At 37.7% G+C, this 18,998-nt stretch overlaps 1 protein-coding gene across 5 annotated transcripts in view; it reads right to left on the bottom strand.

Moving 5' to 3' along the window:
* TMEM163 (transmembrane protein 163) overlaps positions 1-18,998 on the bottom strand; it is an 85,524-nt gene that overhangs the window by 17,975 nt on the left and 48,551 nt on the right. For all 5 annotated transcript variants that reach the window (XM_090143584.1, XM_090143588.1, XM_090143585.1 and 2 more), the window contains one exon: positions 2,824-2,920. In XM_090143584.1, the coding sequence (XP_089999710.1) occupies positions 2,824-2,920 (97 nt within the window). The remainder of the gene's footprint in view (positions 1-2,823; positions 2,921-18,998) is intronic.

Genomic DNA, 18,998 nt, shown 5'->3' with positions numbered 1-18,998 from the left:
GAAGTCACACATTTAAAATTTCACACAACACTTTGAAAAGTACCCACACCTTTAATGACCTTTGCTTCAAGATAGACTATTTCAGAGGAACTATACAAAAGCATCATGCAATTATGACTCATATGTGAGACACTGTAACCTCTGTCATCTCACTCCAGTAAGGAGCTCTTCATGCTTCTTTTGTATGAGTTTGGTGTCCCTAACACTCTAGATAAAAGAGTAGAAGCAGAAACTTATGCCCTGGCTGATTGCATCTGAGCAGATTTCTGCTCTTCTGAGCTAATGGCATTGCCTAAGTGGCTGCAGGTTAGCTAAAAACATTTTTGACCAGCAAAGACTCAAAGAACTGGGAAGAACAACATTTCTACTGAGACAGAGAGCACTGAGTAATGCTAAGGGAGCATTACACAAATAGAAAATCATTATCAGATTCGGGCAAGGCTAGAGCAACAGAACAGGTTTCTATTGAATGACATTCTTTTCCTCAAGTATCTTTAATATAGTAAGCTTTACGTTTAATACCTCACTGACTATTACTCACAGTAATATCTTTGTTATAATACTGTTCTCTCAGTTGTATTTTTTTGCCAGTATTATCCTTAGTTTACAAAGAGATCTTTCAACTGTCATGAAACCCTTACCTGAATCAATTTCACACAGTGAGAGATACTGGAAGACTTTGAGAACAGAATCCTTGCCATGTCATTTAAGAGACGAAGGACTGAAATATTGTGCTTTTTTCATTCCTTGTTCCAACCTATTTTCCAGGCAAAATCAGAAGGTATGAAAAACCCTTTCTGTGTGCATGTGGCATTCACCCTGCCACTAGCAAGCCATAGTCTATGCCCTGCCAGACACATCTTTCCAACAATTGATATTACTTGAGAGTCAGACAGCCTGATGTCACAGGAACAAAATATTTATCCTCATACTGGGTCAAATGAAAGCAGAATCCACCCACTCAATACAGTTTTTAGGCCACCAAAGACTGAATCTGAGGTAGTCTGTTAGAGATGGGATCTGTGCAAATGATTCCTACAGGATAGTTGAAACATAGTGGGACCTGCTCTTTGTGGACACTTTTCTGTAGATATCAGATTTTATTCCTGCTTGACATAGACTTCAAAAATTAAAAGTTAAAATACAAGAAATTACAACATGTCTCAGAGACTTTTCTTTCCACGTAAGAAACAGAGCCCTCACCTGCAGATGATGCCTGCAATGAGGGAAGATGGCATACCTTTTAAACTTTTGTTCCTACTGCTGAAAACTCTAGGATGTTTATCTACCCCCCATGAATTAAATTGAGTCATTCAAATTAATCTGACCTATGCTACCATCAAGCCTTCTTGGCTTACTTCAGCTTCTTATACCTAGATTTCATTTTCTCACTCAATACAAGCCAAACTGCAGCCAGATGCACTGTTTGGGTATAGCTAAGAGGTTGTCTTTTACCTGACCATCAGTGTAGGGTCTTCCCCCACCCTTACCAGGATTTCCGTCTGCTTTGCTGGCACACAGGCATCCACGCTCGCTCCCTAACCCAGTTCTGTCACAATGTTTTGGTTGAGTTGGAAAAATGACTACTAAAAGTGTTCAAGTTAACCTAGATCATTTTGACAGAACCAGGCTGGGGAGTAACTACATGTGCTGTTTACACTGGTAAAACTGAGGAGGCAGTAAATTATGAAGAGTGGAAAAGAAGAAAAGTGAAATGCAAAGAGAACACGAATCACTTCCAGCCATACAATGCATTTGGCTTCAATTCAATAATGCATTAATTCACAGACTTTAGCTATGCTACTTGTGGTTGTTCGAATTTCACTATGCTACTGAAAACTGTGTTCTGTTGTTGGCCAGTTTCTCAAAAGTTTCCATGACAATACAGCACCTATAGGTCATCTGCACTGCTAACACGGTAATGGATTCAAATTTCTTTTTGGCTATTTTTTTTTCCCCCAGCTCTGCCTCCATCTCTTGGACAAAAGTAAGGAGTTGAGGTTCCTCTGCAATTATATGTGAAGAGTGATACTTGTATGGAAGAAGCCCTGATGTAAAAGTCTGTACACATTTACAAATAGACAGTACTTCAAGGCCCAAAAAAACGCCCAGGTCAGGTAGTATATACAATAACTAAATCTAAGCCTAATTTTTTTGGGGCACTTTAGGAACAGTTTTCTGGGAGTGGAACAACTGCTAAATGGCTCTTCTAGAGAGCAGCTGATTTGGTTGAATAGAGCTCAGGGAAGTTAATAACTGCTGCTGGAAAGAAGCAAGGAGATAAGACAGAGCAGAGCTGAGATTAGGGCTCCTGGGGAAAGTTGCTCTGTAGGCCAGGTATGGACTGGCTTTCATAACCAAAACAAAGCAGAGAGCAGGAGAAAAACCGTTTGTGATGCTCTGTAGTGAGCTGGTTGAAAAGCCAGCTGCTTCGCCCAGCATTCTCCCTTTTCCTCTTTTGTTCTTGCTACTTGTATGTGGCTTTGGAATTGGAGGCAAGAGCTAGGGAAAAGAAAAGCTTTTTTCCAAATTAAAATACTGAAATAGTACTAAACTGTGGAAAGATTCTCCTATCAAAATTCCACCACTTCCATTACGCCCAGAGAGACTGCCTCACTTTAAGTGAACTTCTGTAGTCCTGTATAAAAGTTTTAAATGATTATGCTGAGAAAGACTTGGCCTGTTGTTGTAACCATACAGAAGAAAAGGTGGAGTCAAGCCTATAAAAACCTTTAAAAACTAGAAGGAGACATTGGCCTTTTTCTGTCTCATTGGCAGTGTGAGGGATAAAATGAATACTTCAAAGAACATGAATCACCTTACCACTTCTGGAAGAACCTTCTTTGCAAGATCGTGGATAGCTTTGATCACAATACATATAGATGATAGGAGGAATATGACACCCAAGATAACACAGGCTCTAGAAAAAAAAAAAAGTTAAGAACATAGCAGTGAGAGAGTTGAAAACTCCAGATGATGCATAACAAACAACAAAATTTTAATGGTAAAAAATCTTATATATGTAAAGATAGAGGCTGGAATTAAAGAACAGAATGAAAAGAAACATCCCGATCCTTCCCAGTTCTTAAAATCTAGTGTGTGTGTGGAAAGACAGGACAGATGTTTCAGATTGAGAATGGGGGAGAAAGCCATGCCTCTTCTGCTCCTGATGATTTACCACACATTCCCCTACAGGTCTGTTTCTCTCAGTCTATTTTGGTGTTTTGCTAAGATCTGGCACAAAAACAGAAAGCCTTGGTAGGTATTGATAAATGCATAGCCAGTTTACTAATAGATTTTCAGATAAGAACTCTTAGAAAAGAGCAAAATACTATAAATACATGCACAGTGAGAGCAATTTTAATGCTCGAAGCCTTAAATATTTAAGTGATTTCTATATGTACAATTTTTTTCTTCAAAATTTATATTTCCTTTGTTTGATATTCATCATTTGGTACCTCTCTGTTAGCTCTACAGATCCTGTAACTGTTCCAGTAGCACACTACTATTTTTAACAATTCAGATATCAGGTTATCTGCTGGCTGGCAACACACATAATGCTCACATCAAACTCAACCTAGGGATTGTATTTGGACTGATACTGCTCTGCCTAGGTCAGAAGACACAGCAGTGGTAAAGGTAGGCAGCTGGTGATTATTATTCCCCAACACAGAGAACACTGAAACACACCATGGACAATCCATACAGTCCTGCAGGCAAGATCATAAAGAAGCTGCCCTTCTCCAGAGTACAGAAAACGGAGAGGCCAGCACCCTTCCCAGCACCAGAGTGGTGTATGCTAGACCAGTTATTTGTTTCAAGTAGGCACAGCTCTGTTACATCTGCAATTAGAGGTGATCAGTAAATGACCAAAGATGCAGGAGGAAAGTTCATCTCTCAAGAGGAATAAGCAGAATGGAAAATTAGAGGGCTTTCAGTTTCCCAGTGCATATTTGCAAGCAGATCCCTGTTCTGCTGTTGATTCCTCTCAGAGAATTACAGTTTCACCTTATCTGAATGGATTGCTGCAGAGAGACCTGTCAGAGCATCTTGACCAAGAGCGCCAAACTGAAAATTTTTCAGTACCACCTTTATACATTAATTCTCACATATTTAGTACTGTTAAGCTAGAGAGTTTATAATTCACCATCCTTTGTGATCAATTCTGTTATGATTATTTTATTTTGGAGTAGATAAACAGATACTGAAATTTCTTCTCACTCGCCTGGGACAAAAGCAGGAGTTAGGTACTTTGAGCACAGAACTTGTTCACAGAAGTTGGACATTTGCTGAGCCAGTGACAGGCAGAAACAAGAGACAAACACTTTCTGCAAGAATTGCTGACATTGCATCTGAAAGCAACACTGATAGAAAACCTGTTCCATCATTCCCAGCAGGCTTAAACCAACATAACCACAAATCCTCGAGTTGGGAACAATACATTAATCTTTTTGTGCTGACACATTCCGTTTTACACCAAGGCAAGAGGAGACAGTGAAACATCACCTTCCATTGGCATACCTTCTATTCCCTGTAAACATCTTCTGGGGAAGACGAGCAAACTTCCTAAAGGTTTGGCAGCAGCCTTGCTGGCACAAGCTGAGTGAGTCCAGGGAATGAGCACCTGCCTTGACCAGTGCCTGGATTCAGCTCTCACTTACACTGGACTCTTCCACCACACAATTCTAACTGCAATTCTGTATCTTTGCTTATGCCAGCAGACAAATAATAACTTCAGCAATCTTGAGCTGCTTATATTATTTCCTAGATCATTTTTACTGTGTCAGAAAAACTTCCCTATCCATACTTATCTGGAAATAGCTAAAAGAAGAAGAAAAAAAAAAAAGTACAATGTAACAGTGGCAAGAGTATTATTAGCAGAGAAATATAGTCTGAGGTTTGACTCAGCATTCAGTCAAGCCTAGCTTCTCCTTTACATACTAGCTTTTGGAATCCACTGCTATGCAAAAGTCATGAGTAATGTTACAGTATTTTAAGTGTGAAAATACATGTTCCTTGTCCTCTGGAGTGTATCAATTGAACTGCAAAGCCACCAGAACAAAATGTTGCATAGTGATTTAACTTCTTTTGCCAGAGGAATAATTTCTACCTAAACTGAAAATCATAAAAAATGCAACCAAATAAGAAGCCTCCAAAAATTAATCTGAAGTTTAACTATCATGCACGATAAGAAAATAGATTGTAACCTTGCTCTTTTCAAGCCATTAGACAACAAAAAACTTTCATACTAGCTTTGTTAGTTTCCATCTGCTACCAATTACACAACTGTTTTGTATCTACATAAGCTGTTTCCAGCTGCAAGTGAAGGGTGTTAGTGCCAAGGTTGCAGGTAAATGCACTTTTGTTAATAACATTCATTTCACTGGATGAGCAAACTGTTATTTCTAAACAAGTTCAAGGGAACTCAGAAGAAACTATAAAACTAATGGACAAAGCGCTAAACAGAAATTTGGTTTGACTGGAAAAAAAAACAGGTAATATTTTCCAAATACCATAGGTTTGGAATTGCCATATAGCAACATTCTTCAGGTCCTCTGAGGTATGAAGGCACTCTGCCCAGTGCCCCCTTCATTAGCAGTTGTCCAAGTATGATAAGCCGTCAGTATCTCTCACTTACACCTCCCATCTCCAATTGGAAACTGTGTTCACAGTTTCTGCCTGCTGCCTATCAAGAAAAACATTCAAAAAGTTCTTGCTAGACATATTAATCAGCCTAACTCTATCCTACCATAAATCTATCAGTGTTGGACGAGGTGATCTCGGAGGTCTTTTCCAGCCTTGGTGATTTTGTGTGGAGAGGACTCTCACCAGCCTGGGGACAGCCAGTCCCTATACACATGGAGGAAAGCAACAACACATGGCTGTGAGCTGGGTGTTGGTCCCTCAGTCCTCCCTGCCTACAGATTCTCCATGTCACAGCTTCTGCCCACATTCTGCTCACTGTGCTGGGCTCTTCACCACATGGTATGAGCAGGTGGAAAATGTGATTCTGCCCAGCAAGGATGTAGTTCCCCACACAATTGCCAAACCTTTCCATCTCTCTCTGCTATTCCCAGTTTTCATGACTGCAGAATCAGGTCCCATTACCTAAATGTTCCTTCAGGGCTATCATGTCACAGCAAATCCACTCTTGTAAGAAGTTTTTAGCATGATCCACAGTTCCCTATCAGTTTTCTTAGAAGTCAAAGTTTCTCCCTATTTGATTTCAAAAACCTGAAACATTAGAAGTTCCATACTGAATTGAAGCAGAAAAAAACAATGCATGCATGTTTTGTGAAAACCAGCATTAGCTACGTAAGAAACCTCCTCCTTCAAATGTAAGTAAATACCTTACTCTTACTTAAAAAGCAAAATAAGAAATCTTTTTTTTAAATCCCGTACTTATTTTACAGGCATTTCTACATGGGTTAATATACGCTGTCTTCCCACTGAATCTTTACTACATCATTAGAGATAAAATTTATCTCTCTCTATATATAATACAAAATAATTGACCATTATATGTTTTACAGGCACCAGAAGAGATCTGACAAAGAATGCATTAATCTGAAATTTCTTTCATTTCTATGTACTATTTCTTCTAAAATCTTCTGAACAGAAAGAAGTACAAAGAAAATGTAGCCAAAGCACTTTGAAACAGTGGTAAAACATGACTGGACTTTCGTAGACAATGAGCTTTCTAGAATCTTTCAGAATGCAGCATAAAGAACAACAGACTGACTCAGAAAGGACAAGGTGAAGAAATCTGAAGCTTTTTTCTTAGTGCATCAGCACTGGGAATGTAAGAATAATCAAAATTATATCACCAAGTAGTCAATAGAAGTATTTAATATTTCAGGTTTAACAGTTAAACCACTAAGTCTTTCTCAAGCAGATGATGATCTGCAGAGCATATTTCTTTATGTGCTTTTGATGCAATATTTCTATATGAAAAGCCAGAAGACAATATGAAGTATAATTCACTGTATTAAAAATGAATTCATCAATTTTGTCAGCTTTGCAATCTGACTTTGCCACAGATAAAACTGATAAATCACTCGCACTACTGCCTCAGGAATTCAGAATTAAACTGTTTGGACTTTAGAACAATTTGTATGGCTTTTGAGCTTTGAGTGCTCCTAGTCCTAGTTCCACTACTAACATCTAAACCCATGTCTCCAAGACAAAGCTTGATTATGGGCATGCTACAACCTGACAATTTCCTTTTTCTGAAAGCAGTACTACAACTCATTATGGTACCAGTACAACAACCCACCTACAGCCCATGTATATTTATACAACTCCATAAATATTCACTTTGAATAAGACCAGTGCTGGATATGTGCAGTCACAGCAAGGAAAATGAGAAGATCAGTGGAACTGTATTTCACAACATACAGATGACACCTCAGTTGCTTTATTCCCCTTGTCTTTTTCCAAAGAAAAGAAAGTCCAACTATTCAATTCATTTGCATCTGCAGACACTGCAGAACAGTCTTTTAAGCATAAGATTTATCTTTAATTTTGTCTTACGTTTGGCATTATTTGTTTCAACTCTCTGCAAGTAGTGATAAGAGAAAAATCCTGTAATATTTCAGTCAAGAACTAAAGACCAAACTCACTCCACTGTGTGTGGTGGTAAATTCTCAGTGTAACAGAGCAATTTTGTACCATTCTTGCCACACTGACTACTCTTTGCCTGAGCCAAGGGGGTTGCTATTCTACATTAGTAGCAGCCAATATGAATTTAGACTCCCAGGTGCTTATATTTATAATATTTTGTAAAAAAAAAAAAGGAAAAGGAAAAAAAAAAAAAGAAATAATAATAAGCAGATAAAAATAATTGAAGAGTTAGAAATGCACCCACAGAGACAAGCTTTGCTATGTATTATCTCAAAAGGGATCTGAGGTAAGTTACACAAGGATGATTCATAGAAGAGTTTCCTCATACCAATTGACAGCTATAAAATACTCACAGCAAGATGCTTCACTCCTTAATTACCATCCTGCTACCTTTCTGGCGAATGAAATACAATGACACTGTACCAATGAGGAGAGTTCATCATGAAGCTCATGGTAATTCTTTCTTTCAAGTCAATCTGCTCTAATATTGAGTAGAGGTGGTGCAATACAATTAAGGATTCCAAAAAAAAATTAGTGATGAACATAAATGCAATCTGCAAGTATGTGCTAACAGTCTCTTAGCAGCTCTCAGAACTATTTTAGCAGCACAGAGGGAAAAGTTTTTCACGTACTTGGTAGCATTTCTGTTACATCCTGAAACCAATTTTAACAGCACATTTCAAATTCATTAAAATTATCCCTGCCATGTGATGACACCATGTGGAATAAAACAAGATTACCTGCAGCAGTCTAATTATTTCTCAGTTCTATTAACATGATAAAAAATACAATATTAAAAATCTAGCCTCCCTCCTTACTGAGCAATAATACCTACTACTAAAGATGTTATTTTGAATCTAATGTAAAAAGCAAGAGCTAAAATGATCAGGTTCAGATACTTTTTCTTAACGCTTTTTATGGACTTAAAAAAATATTCTATATGGAATAAAAAAAAAAATCAGCCAATGCCAGAAATACCTACTTCTTGGTGTTGTCTACACTGCTAGGCTTAGTTCATCTGAAAGAGTTGCTGGTGGTAAATACTGCACAATTCTCTAGCACTGCTATTGACCCATCACTGAAACTGCTCACTAAGGGCCAGCAGGAACCTCAGCATGGCACTCCATTCTGAATCATGACCAAACATTTGGATGCACAAGCATGCTGAAGTTTTAAAAAGCTTTCCTTTCTACTAGTAAGATAGCAAGAATCACATTTTAAATAGACAAAAAAAAAAACCCTATCTCCAGGTATTACTTCACAAGGATTTCGCAGGTGTAGTTTGTGAGGACCATGAGGACCATAGATCACAGAACAAAGTCTGAGGGAAAGACTCCATGCCTTCATACGGCCTCAGCTGAGACCTGCATCTGGATATTCCTGTAACATTTTTACCACATTAAATCTGGGAACTTAAACTTTCCCATAACAAAAGAATTTTTAGTGGGATGTGTCACTTTATAGACATAGATGCACAGAGAAGCAGTTCTTCTCATTGCTTCAGGTGCTCTTACAGTTTCTCAATTTCCCAATAAAGCAATCCCCAAATGATTCAGTCAGTTATGCCCCAGTCATCCTGAACCTTCTTGACTCTTTTAACTTAGACTAAAATATATTGTATAATATGCATACAAGTTATCCATTTTTCAGTAATTCACTCATTCAACTTATTCATATATTTCTAATCAGTGTGCATCCTTCAAGTTAGACTTCACAGCTATCAGGGTTTTGGGTTGTTAAGAATCTTACCGTGATACACTGTTCTAAAAAAAAAAAAAAGATGGACTACTTTCCACCATGAGATTTGATTACAGAGGTTGTGCAGTCTCTATCCTTGAAAGTCTTCAAGACCCAACTGCGTAAAGCTCTGATCAACTCATTGTGATGTCAGTGCTGATTGCTTTGAGCAGGAGATTGGACTAAAAACCTTCCAAGGCCCCATTCAACCTGAATTACCCCATAAGCCCATGAATCTTTATTAACAAAATCTTTCCCTTTGCAGGTTCTGTTGAGGTCTTTCTGCATGAAATAAGTCCCAGCAGCCCACAGAAAAGGAAATGTTAAAATCTACAGAGGCTGTTTTCACCTCTGCGTGAAGAAGTAGTGCGAAAAGTATTACTTCACAAGGAACTGAAATGTAGCATTAAAATGTGCTGCAGGCCAATAAGTGCAATATGAGTTCTAAGCCCTCGAGTAATATGAGTTTTTTTCAGCAAAGCTGAACAAATCACTTTTATGGCGAATATGTGATTTAATCTCTGAATAAAGCCACTAATGAATCCTTTAGAGTTCTAATGATAAAAGATTAAATCATCTTCTGAGTCTAGTTGCATTTTTTTCCTCTTCATTTTTCTGGTATTCTTGTTTTCATTCCTTCTCCCCATAACCAAATACAAATTACATTATGTGAATTCATGAATAAATTGGATGCTTGCAAAAATTTACACCACATTTATTCCAGATAAGAGGAAGTCAGTCTGTTTAAATAGAATGAGGCTTCTTTCTTCTAACGTTTGTATTATGGCAGCTCCTATATTCTGACTGTAGTAGCCAAATATACCATTCCTTTTGTAGCCAGGCCAAGATGTAAGTGTAGACAAAATCACTGAGAACTCAGAGAAACAAACTCAGTCTTTGTTTACCAAAGGGGTGGGAAACCAATAGTTTCTGGCTGATGGGAATGAGGTAGAGGAAGGCAGAGGTAGCCAGAGAGGACTCCGAAAAGTCAGAGGACAAATAATATACAATGGGAAAAAGTCAGGGGTTATTTCTGGGAGTAAGCAGCCACTGATGGTGGAGGCTCTACTGCTTGATTCCAGTGGGAGGAGGGAAGCTGCACGCTTTGCCACAAGCACAGCTCTGCTGCCAATTATTTCAAAAAACAGAGATCAGAATAACAACACAGCAGTTACTAACATTTCTTCCTTGCTACCCATTTTGCAGTACTGCTGAGACAGGTCTAGCCATACTTTCTTAGGGTGACATCCAGAACTGCAAAGACTAAGACGCTAAAATCTGCCTCTAAGCTTGTTCAAGTTCTCATTGTAAAAAGAACAATTATTAACCACTGTGGCATATTACTGTAACATATAGGCAAAAAAGTCTTGAGGTTCCTGCTTCTTTGTCATGCTTTGCTAATGGATACTAAGATCATCTGTGTCCAATTAGTTATACTGTTGGTTTTTTTTGTTGTTGTTTGTTTGTTTTTTTTAATGTTTTCAGTTCAGCTTTTTTATTATCAGGTTTAGTTACTGATGAAGACTTGGACACCAATCTATACAAACTCACTGCTGTTCAGTGTTTACGCCTGCCTGTTCTGAATGAAGAGTGAACAGAGTCATTTTAAAATACGTAGGAATAAAGGGGTTCATTGCACGTGTTCCAATCCACCTCTAATGGCCAGAATCCAGGTTAGCAGCACTACAGCTACTTCTTTTCCTCAACATAAAAACAAAACAAAACAAAAAAAAGATAACAAACCAAAGGGGATTCAACTATTATTACAAATTATTATTGAAAGCACTTTCCTCAATTACATATATTAAAATATACAATGTTATCACATGGTCTAACTTCCTTTTTCAGAGCACAAAGGGGAAATGCTGTTTATATCTGAGACTCAGTTATGTTAGGGACATATTTCATGTTGAAAATGCTACAGGCCTTTTAAAACTTGCATCACCTTCTCAAGTTCAACCAGTCACTGCAGAATCAGTACATCCATTAAAATCGTGCAGATGCACTAGAGCAACAGTTCCGTAAATAATTTGATTCTCCATCTATTAAAAGTCTGCCAACAAAAGCCTAAAGGCATTTGTACAACCAGAGAACTTCAAATCTCTTAGGTCCCATTTTCTGATTCCTTGGTAGCCTTAAAGCAGGTGAGCACAGACTCTGACAGCCCTCTGAAGATGGAAATCAAAGCCTTTTGAGAATTTCTGTGATACTCATTTTTTTATGGTGATTATCAAATTCCAATACAGAACACAATTATATACACGTAACACGTGTATGTGTGTGTGAATACTAGGCAATATATATAAATACTGCCTAATCAACTACCAGTGAAGTAAAAGGAAAGGTTTTCATCAATTAAATAGATCTTGGATCTGGCTACACTAAAATCATTGCCAAGTCTACAGATGCCACATTGCTAGAAACAGATTTTAGAATGTATAAATATATACATTCACTAGTTTTTATTTAGTATAAATTCTGTGTATGAGAATTGTGTGTGTGTGTGTGTGCATGAATGTACACACACATGCATCTCTCTCTGGATAAAAGCAAAATTTATAATTACTTCACTCTTTGCCTGAATATAAGTTAATGGATTTATGAAGAAATGCTGCAGCCTTACAATACAGCTTACCAAAGCACCTCTAAGACTTGTGTCCAGCACTGTATCTGGATGTAATATTTTGTCTACATGTTGCAGAAGAAAAAACGATTTAGAAATGTTCAGTGTCACTTTAAAAAAAAAAATTCTCCTCCTATAAAGTAGACAGTGAAGCATAGCCAAACATGTATTTTGCAAACTGCGCTCTGCTCCTTCAGGCAGGAGAGGCATGCACGCTCCCCAGGAGGACCAACTCATGGTGGCAGAGAATTAGACAAGAACTGCAGAGTTGGATTCACAGCTATCTCCACGCATTTGACATTTTTCCGGATCACTTAGCTATTCCTTTCACTCATCACAAAAGAGTTTTTTCCTCCAGCCACAAAGGTTTGCCCCTAACTGTGGGTAGGTTTGGATTCTGCCATCTGTGCATCTCTTTCTTATGTACAGCACAGATAAAATTATCCATAGCTTTTTCAGATGTGACTGATACTGTTGGGTCTGAATTGAGAGGATTATTTTCATTCAAAGCCACCTAAATTGACAGTTCTCATTTAGTAGAGCTAGCCTGTAGAGTGGAGCCAGTATGTACATGAAAATACAGTACTGAAACTGAAAATCATGTATGTTTTGTGCTGCTAATGTTTGTTTTGTATCAATAAACTGTACACTCTGCAACGATTTGGATCAGTATGTTCTCTTATTGTGAACCAAAAGATAGGAGAGCCAGACCTAGCCTGGCTGTATGACAGCCATTTCCCCCCATGAAAGACAGTTTCCAACTCTTTTTAGCCTTGAGGGCAAGAATAGGGTATGTCTCAATGTCCATATTGCATGACTAAATACCCATATTGTTTTATCAGTGTAGCTTCACTAAGGCTACCATGACCAAACCTGAAGTAAATATTGTCAAGTGATGTCATCTAAACATAACCAAGACAGAAGAAAAGGTTTCAAATACTTTGGAAGGAAAGGGTCACTCTGTTTCAGTGTCCCACCTATCTCTATTAGAAGCCTTTACACAAATTCACTATCATTCACTCACATTTTCTCACCACACACACTGCCCACCTCTGGTACCAGCAGCCACGGTTCTGCAGGACTTGACAATGTGACAGATCTTTAAAGAAGGCATTCAGCAATTTTCCCTAGCAATTGAAGAGGGATAGCATTCACACACTTATTTTCCATGGCTTCCAAAAGTGAATTGCATGAGAAACTAAAGAGCAGAAGAAAAAAAACGTCCAAGGAGTATTTATATCCATATGATACCCATGCTGACAAAGGGAATACTACAGCAAAGGACAGATCCCTCAGGTATTTTCAGAGCGGGTGTCTACTTACTGCACAGAGCTTTCTAGATGATTCTATTACTGATGTTTGCTTAACTCTAAATTGCAAAAAGAAGGTAGCTAAGCAACTGGGAAGTGTTTCTGGTCACTTGACTAGACTTCTCCAAAGGTCACATGCCTAAGAATATATAAGGTTATTACAGAAACGCTGTTCAAAGCTGTATCCATCTCCTAGAAAAACATCTACTGGTCCATGGCAGTATTTGAAACACTGACATGCCTGGTAGCTGCACTGCTCCATTTACCTGAAAAGGCTACTTACAATCAAAAGCTGGTTGTGATGCATATTTTGTGAAAAGAAAATTGGCAGAGTAGTTCCAAGGAAGCTTAAGGAAAAAGATTAGTACCCTGTAAGTTTGTGGTATGAGTTGTTCTGAACTGGCTTTTGGTATCATTAATATGTTCGATGTAGTGCTTTTAAATATTCTAACTCCCATGTCACACTGTTATATAGCCCTAAATTTCAACACTAGTGCACAATGTCCTGGAAAGGTCAGAATACCCGTATTCCTGTTTGTCCTTCTCTTCATGGTAGCCCATATATGAGAATATCTACGTAGCATTTTCCTAGAGAAGCTCTGACATACCTATCTCTGTGTGCATATGCTGTGTAACATATGCAGAATAAAAATAAGATGTACACCTTTAACAGTGAGCAGATGGGTAGGACAGTGAAGTTTTTGAGAGATTTCCTAATAGTTGCATCTAGCATACTCATAATGAGTCAGGTTTCCTATTTACATCATCCCTGAGGAAAAATAGAATATTTTTCTTATAGCTGTAGCTCAAACTAAGGCAGAAATTTTTGGATTTCTTACAGCTCTGCTTTTCTGGATGTAAAAATGGATGAGAATACTGGTTCACTCTCACATTAATTTAAGAACCTATTAAGAGTCACATCCTCAGGGCAGGCATTTTTCACTTTGCCAGCAGGTTTAGCACTCTGACAATATCAAATCTAGCTGCCACAGCTTAGGTTAATGTATGGAGATTAAAGTTAAGTTATTAAAATACAGCAAAGTTTTTAGACAACATCTAATAACAAAGCTGCAACGACTGCAAAATCTTCCCAATTCTTGATTCATTGTTTTTAAATCTAGCATAAGGTGGGGAAATAACATGGAAAATAAATACAGAAACAGAGATAATTTAAGCCACCTACTCTTCCAAGTGAAGCATCATCTTAGCCATAAAGAAAGAGCACTCCAGAATAATATGCTGCTTCATTGGAGACAGGAATGCCTATTTTCACCAGCAAAAAACTTTCTCAGCAGCTGGTACAGGTGTGACAGATATATGCAGCCTTGTCTGATACACACGAGACTATCTAATTCCTGTTATTTTAATTCTGAAATTAATATTTTAAATGACAGATTCACCAATACAAGAATAAAAGACATACATGAGTTTGTTACATATTATGTCCTAATAAACTAAGAGTTTATTAGGAATTATTTGCCCATTATACAATTTTATTTTCTTATCACAATAGTAAAACTAAGAATAGCTTGGGTCTGGACTTCACAATAAAGGAAAAACTGAAAACATCAGTTTTTTGCTCTTGGTTTATCCAACGTGCTCATTATGAGTAAGGTTTCTTATTTACTCTGGCACTGGCTTAAGAAAGATGTTGACAGATTGGTTCTTGGGAAAATAGAGAATTTAACTTGATAGCATGTACAAAATAATATATAATAAATATCAGCTGTAGCTGTCAAGAATCACTGTGTTAAATATGCTGTACAGAGTTAGTCTTTGCAACACTAAAGATATAAGCTAAAAAAAAAAAAAAAAAAAAAAAGCACAAAAAAATCCTAGGAGCATTGGGTCCTGAGGGCATAAGCAGAAACTCAGCCCCTGCACCGCACTGTAGCAAAACGCAATTGCAGCTCTGTAACATAGCAGCATTACTGCCTTATAACCTAAAAAGAACATTACTCCATTTGAACTGAATATTTGACCTGAGGCTGCCAACTGTAATGATTTATAATGAGCAAAGCACTATTTCCTGAACAGAAGGAGAATCAAATGTTTCCATTGTTCACAGGTTCGAGACTTTTCCCACCAACTATACATTAAAAGTTCCATCCTTTACAGACTTTTCACAAGCCTATGTGCCCTAAGTTTGTTATTCTGTTTTCTCAGTCTTTCATTTTTTTAGTGGCAGTTATCACCATCCCCTCACACTCAGTTCCACTGCTTCAATTTAAGTCCTTCATCCCTGAATTTACCAGATCAAAGAATTGACCTTTGGCTGTATAGCTAGTTACTATTTCCAGCTCTGGTGACACATTTTTCCAGATCCCTAATGACCCAGGTTTCTATTAAGAAATGACTTTACAGCTATTCAGTGGATTTATTTATGTACATGAAAAACTGCTACTACCTCATCAGTTTCAATAAATTTCCTCCACCACGAACAAAACCTAGAATTCCTTCAGCATCCCAAGAAGCTATTATGTCACTGAAGATTAACTAAAGGGCAGAATATTCAGGAATATATTTACACTGCTCAGATCTCCTGGTGCATCTTGAATTGCTCAGTGACAGCTGAATATTTAAATAACATAAAACAGAAGACTGGCTTCAGAATTTTATCCTGGTACAGATTTTCTGCATGTTTATCTAGCTCCATAGAGATCCCTCATCCAGTGACAGGACAAGAGGCAATGGTTACAAACTGAAATACAAGAAATACTCATCTGAAAGAGGTTATGCAGAGAGGTTGTTAAGTCTCCATCCCTGGAGATATTCACATCCCAACCAGAAATGGGCCTGAGCAACCTGCTCTATTGACCTTGCTTTGAAAAGAAACGACCTCCAGAAGTGCTTGCCAACCCCAGCCCTCCTCAATAAAACTTACAGATGCCAGTCTGCAGACACAGTGCTGCACAAAAATCCTCATCTTTAAGTGGTAAGCAGTTGTCCGAAGTGCACATGTAGTCATCCTATTGTATTTTTAATCAGCTGTATCAGAGTTTATTCCTTTCTCTCAGTTTTTCCTCTTATAAAGAAAACCAGGGAATTGCAAGGACATCCAGTCATAAGTTTTCATCTTTTGTTGAAATTCAACATTACCTCTCTCGTTATCTCAGCACACACCTCTTCTTGGATGTCTGGATTACTGCCTTTTAGATAATTCACTCAGTACCTCCAAATTCCCTTCTGCAACCCAGCAGATCATGCTGAGCAAGTCAAGCACTCAGAAACCACGTACTCCATCTTTCCTTCGAGGTAACTTTCCTTTCAGGTCTCTCCCAATTCCTGCATTCCTTAAGTTCTACAATTCATTCAAAAACTCTTAAAAAACACATGTAAACACTATAGCCTGTGTTGAGTAGTTGAGAGACTTGGCCTTTTTATTTGACTGCCAAAACAGAACGATAGAGAAGAAAGAAACTATCCAAGGAGTATCAGTCACAAAAATGTTTTCAATATTCACCCCACTCCTACACACACTTTGATTAACAAGGCAGCTAGACAGAGTCAAGCAATATCTTGTATAGCTTACAGTGGCTTATATCTGATCTTTGTCAATACCCACTGTATGTTCAAAGCCACTCGGTATATTTAAAAATAAGGCATAAAAAATTAATCATAACTTAAGACACATCTCAAATCTAACCAGATAAATCTTTTCACAACAACTTAAGAAAAATTCTCCATCAATAGAAGACTTGCATAGTCTGCAACTTGATCTCTTTGGGCCTCCAGTTTCAAAGAATTTTCAAGCAGGGTGAATCGCAAAGGTAAGTTAAAATTTATTTTAGGTTATTACATTTGTGAAATGCCATGAGAATTATCAAAGATGTACCCTGTAGAAGTCTGGTCACACCAAAAAGTACCTTTGCCTCTTGCTCCAGGAAAGGAGAGAAATCAAATGAACTAGTAAAAAGTTAAACTCAGCAGGGAACATTTTTATGGTAGTTACAGAACTATGATCCCCCTGAAGTCAATTGGTAATGCATCAGTTCTACTTAACAGAACTTGGCACAGAGCACAGTTTTCCACTGCTCATTCTGAGTACCAGCTCATGAAATTCTACATCTCTCACTTCCATATGGCTGCATTTTAGCAAGATTATGCTAAATAAAATATATTCTTTCATATCTTCGCATCTCATTGTGAGCATTTAATTGATCATAAATAATGAGTCAAGCTGTATTCTCTATACCTTTTTCTAGGGTTCTGTTTTCCACTCCATGTTCATATTCTCTCTCAACAAAGCCTAACAGGGCAGGATCTATCTTAGCCCTTCAGTGAGAGGCTTTCCACTGATTTCGGCAGATTCTGCATCAACCTACTGTCAAGTTTATAAAATAATTTCTCTTATAAATTTGTAGCACATAATTTACTGTGTTTCATTTGGCTCCTGCCAAGGAACTTGGGATACAAATTATTTTCAGGTACATTAGGAGACACAAATTTATTTAAATCAATAAAAAGAGAGACCCACAAATAAAGAGCAAAAATGTACACACCTCACTCTGGTAAATACAGTAATGTGTTTATAGAAATGCTGGGTTTTGTGCATCTTCTACAGCAAGGCAAAGTACAGCTAGGTACACAGAAACACGAACAATGCACAGCATGACACAAGCATCTACGTAAACTGTGACCAAACTGTCCAAGAGTCTTAGAGATGGCTTTCCCTGGCACAAATAAAACAAGAATTGTGAAAGAACAGGTGTAGTTATAGGCATATACAGTACAATAATTATTTAAGTAGCCAGGAAGTCATGCAACATTTTCCCAGCAGAGAGAAAAGTTAATTGCATGTGGTCTTTCAAGCAAGAGATTGATTAAACACAACAGGAAACTAGAAATATGCCTCTGTCAAAAATCTGTCCCAGTAGGAACTGCCTTAAGATAAAATCATCTTTGCTTGTCTATAAGATGATCATTCTCTTGTCAAATCTAGAAACTAAGCAATAACCAGACTGCCTACCCAGTGATTAATATTTCCAGCATATAGTTGTATTCTTTTACTCAGTATCTTACCACGTAATCTTAGGTGTCTTCAACTAGAGGGCATGGCAAGTAATTTATTGGCTTAATTTAGCTTTATGTAAAGCAGAGGGATTATATGAAAGCAAATTTAAAAAGAGCATAAAAAGCAGGAAAATGTTTGCCATTTTGCTTGTTCGCTTTGTTGGCTTAGCCATAGGGATATGTTGATTCTTCTTTTGTACGGGGATTTATTTTCCCTATAAAGCACTTAACAATGTTCACTGCTCAGCAGAAGGAGATTTCAAAAATATGTTAATTAAATGTTGACAGGAATCTCTGTGGACGCCCACAAGAGCAAGATGCTCAGGAAATGTCTGCTAGGATCTCCAAATTTGTACAGATAGACTAATTTCGATCACATATTTCTGTATTTATTTTTATGAATCAATGCCACATCAATTTTCTATGGCCATTTATTCCAAACTATTACGCATGGAATCCTGCCAGAAAAGGATTCACAGCACTGACCAAGCTGTTGCACGAGCCCTAGTTAATGAATTTAAAAATACTGCTTACAGTTTTCTTAGTTTATAGGAAAGAATTATGAACACAAGTTGTAGTTCCTTCTGTGTACTTTTTTCCCCTTGAATCTACCAGCAATAAAAAACCCACTTTCATTCAGGCATCCCTTTTTGTGGAAGGGACTTCGTTAGAGGTGTTTCAGGGCAAAAACT

This window comes from Phasianus colchicus, chromosome 7 (assembly GCF_987193195.1).
Source record: "Phasianus colchicus chromosome 7, bPhaCol1.hap1.1, whole genome shotgun sequence".
In the NCBI taxonomy this organism is placed as follows: Eukaryota; Metazoa; Chordata; class Aves; order Galliformes; family Phasianidae; genus Phasianus; species Phasianus colchicus.
This window is presented reverse-complemented; position numbering and strand designations above follow the sequence as displayed.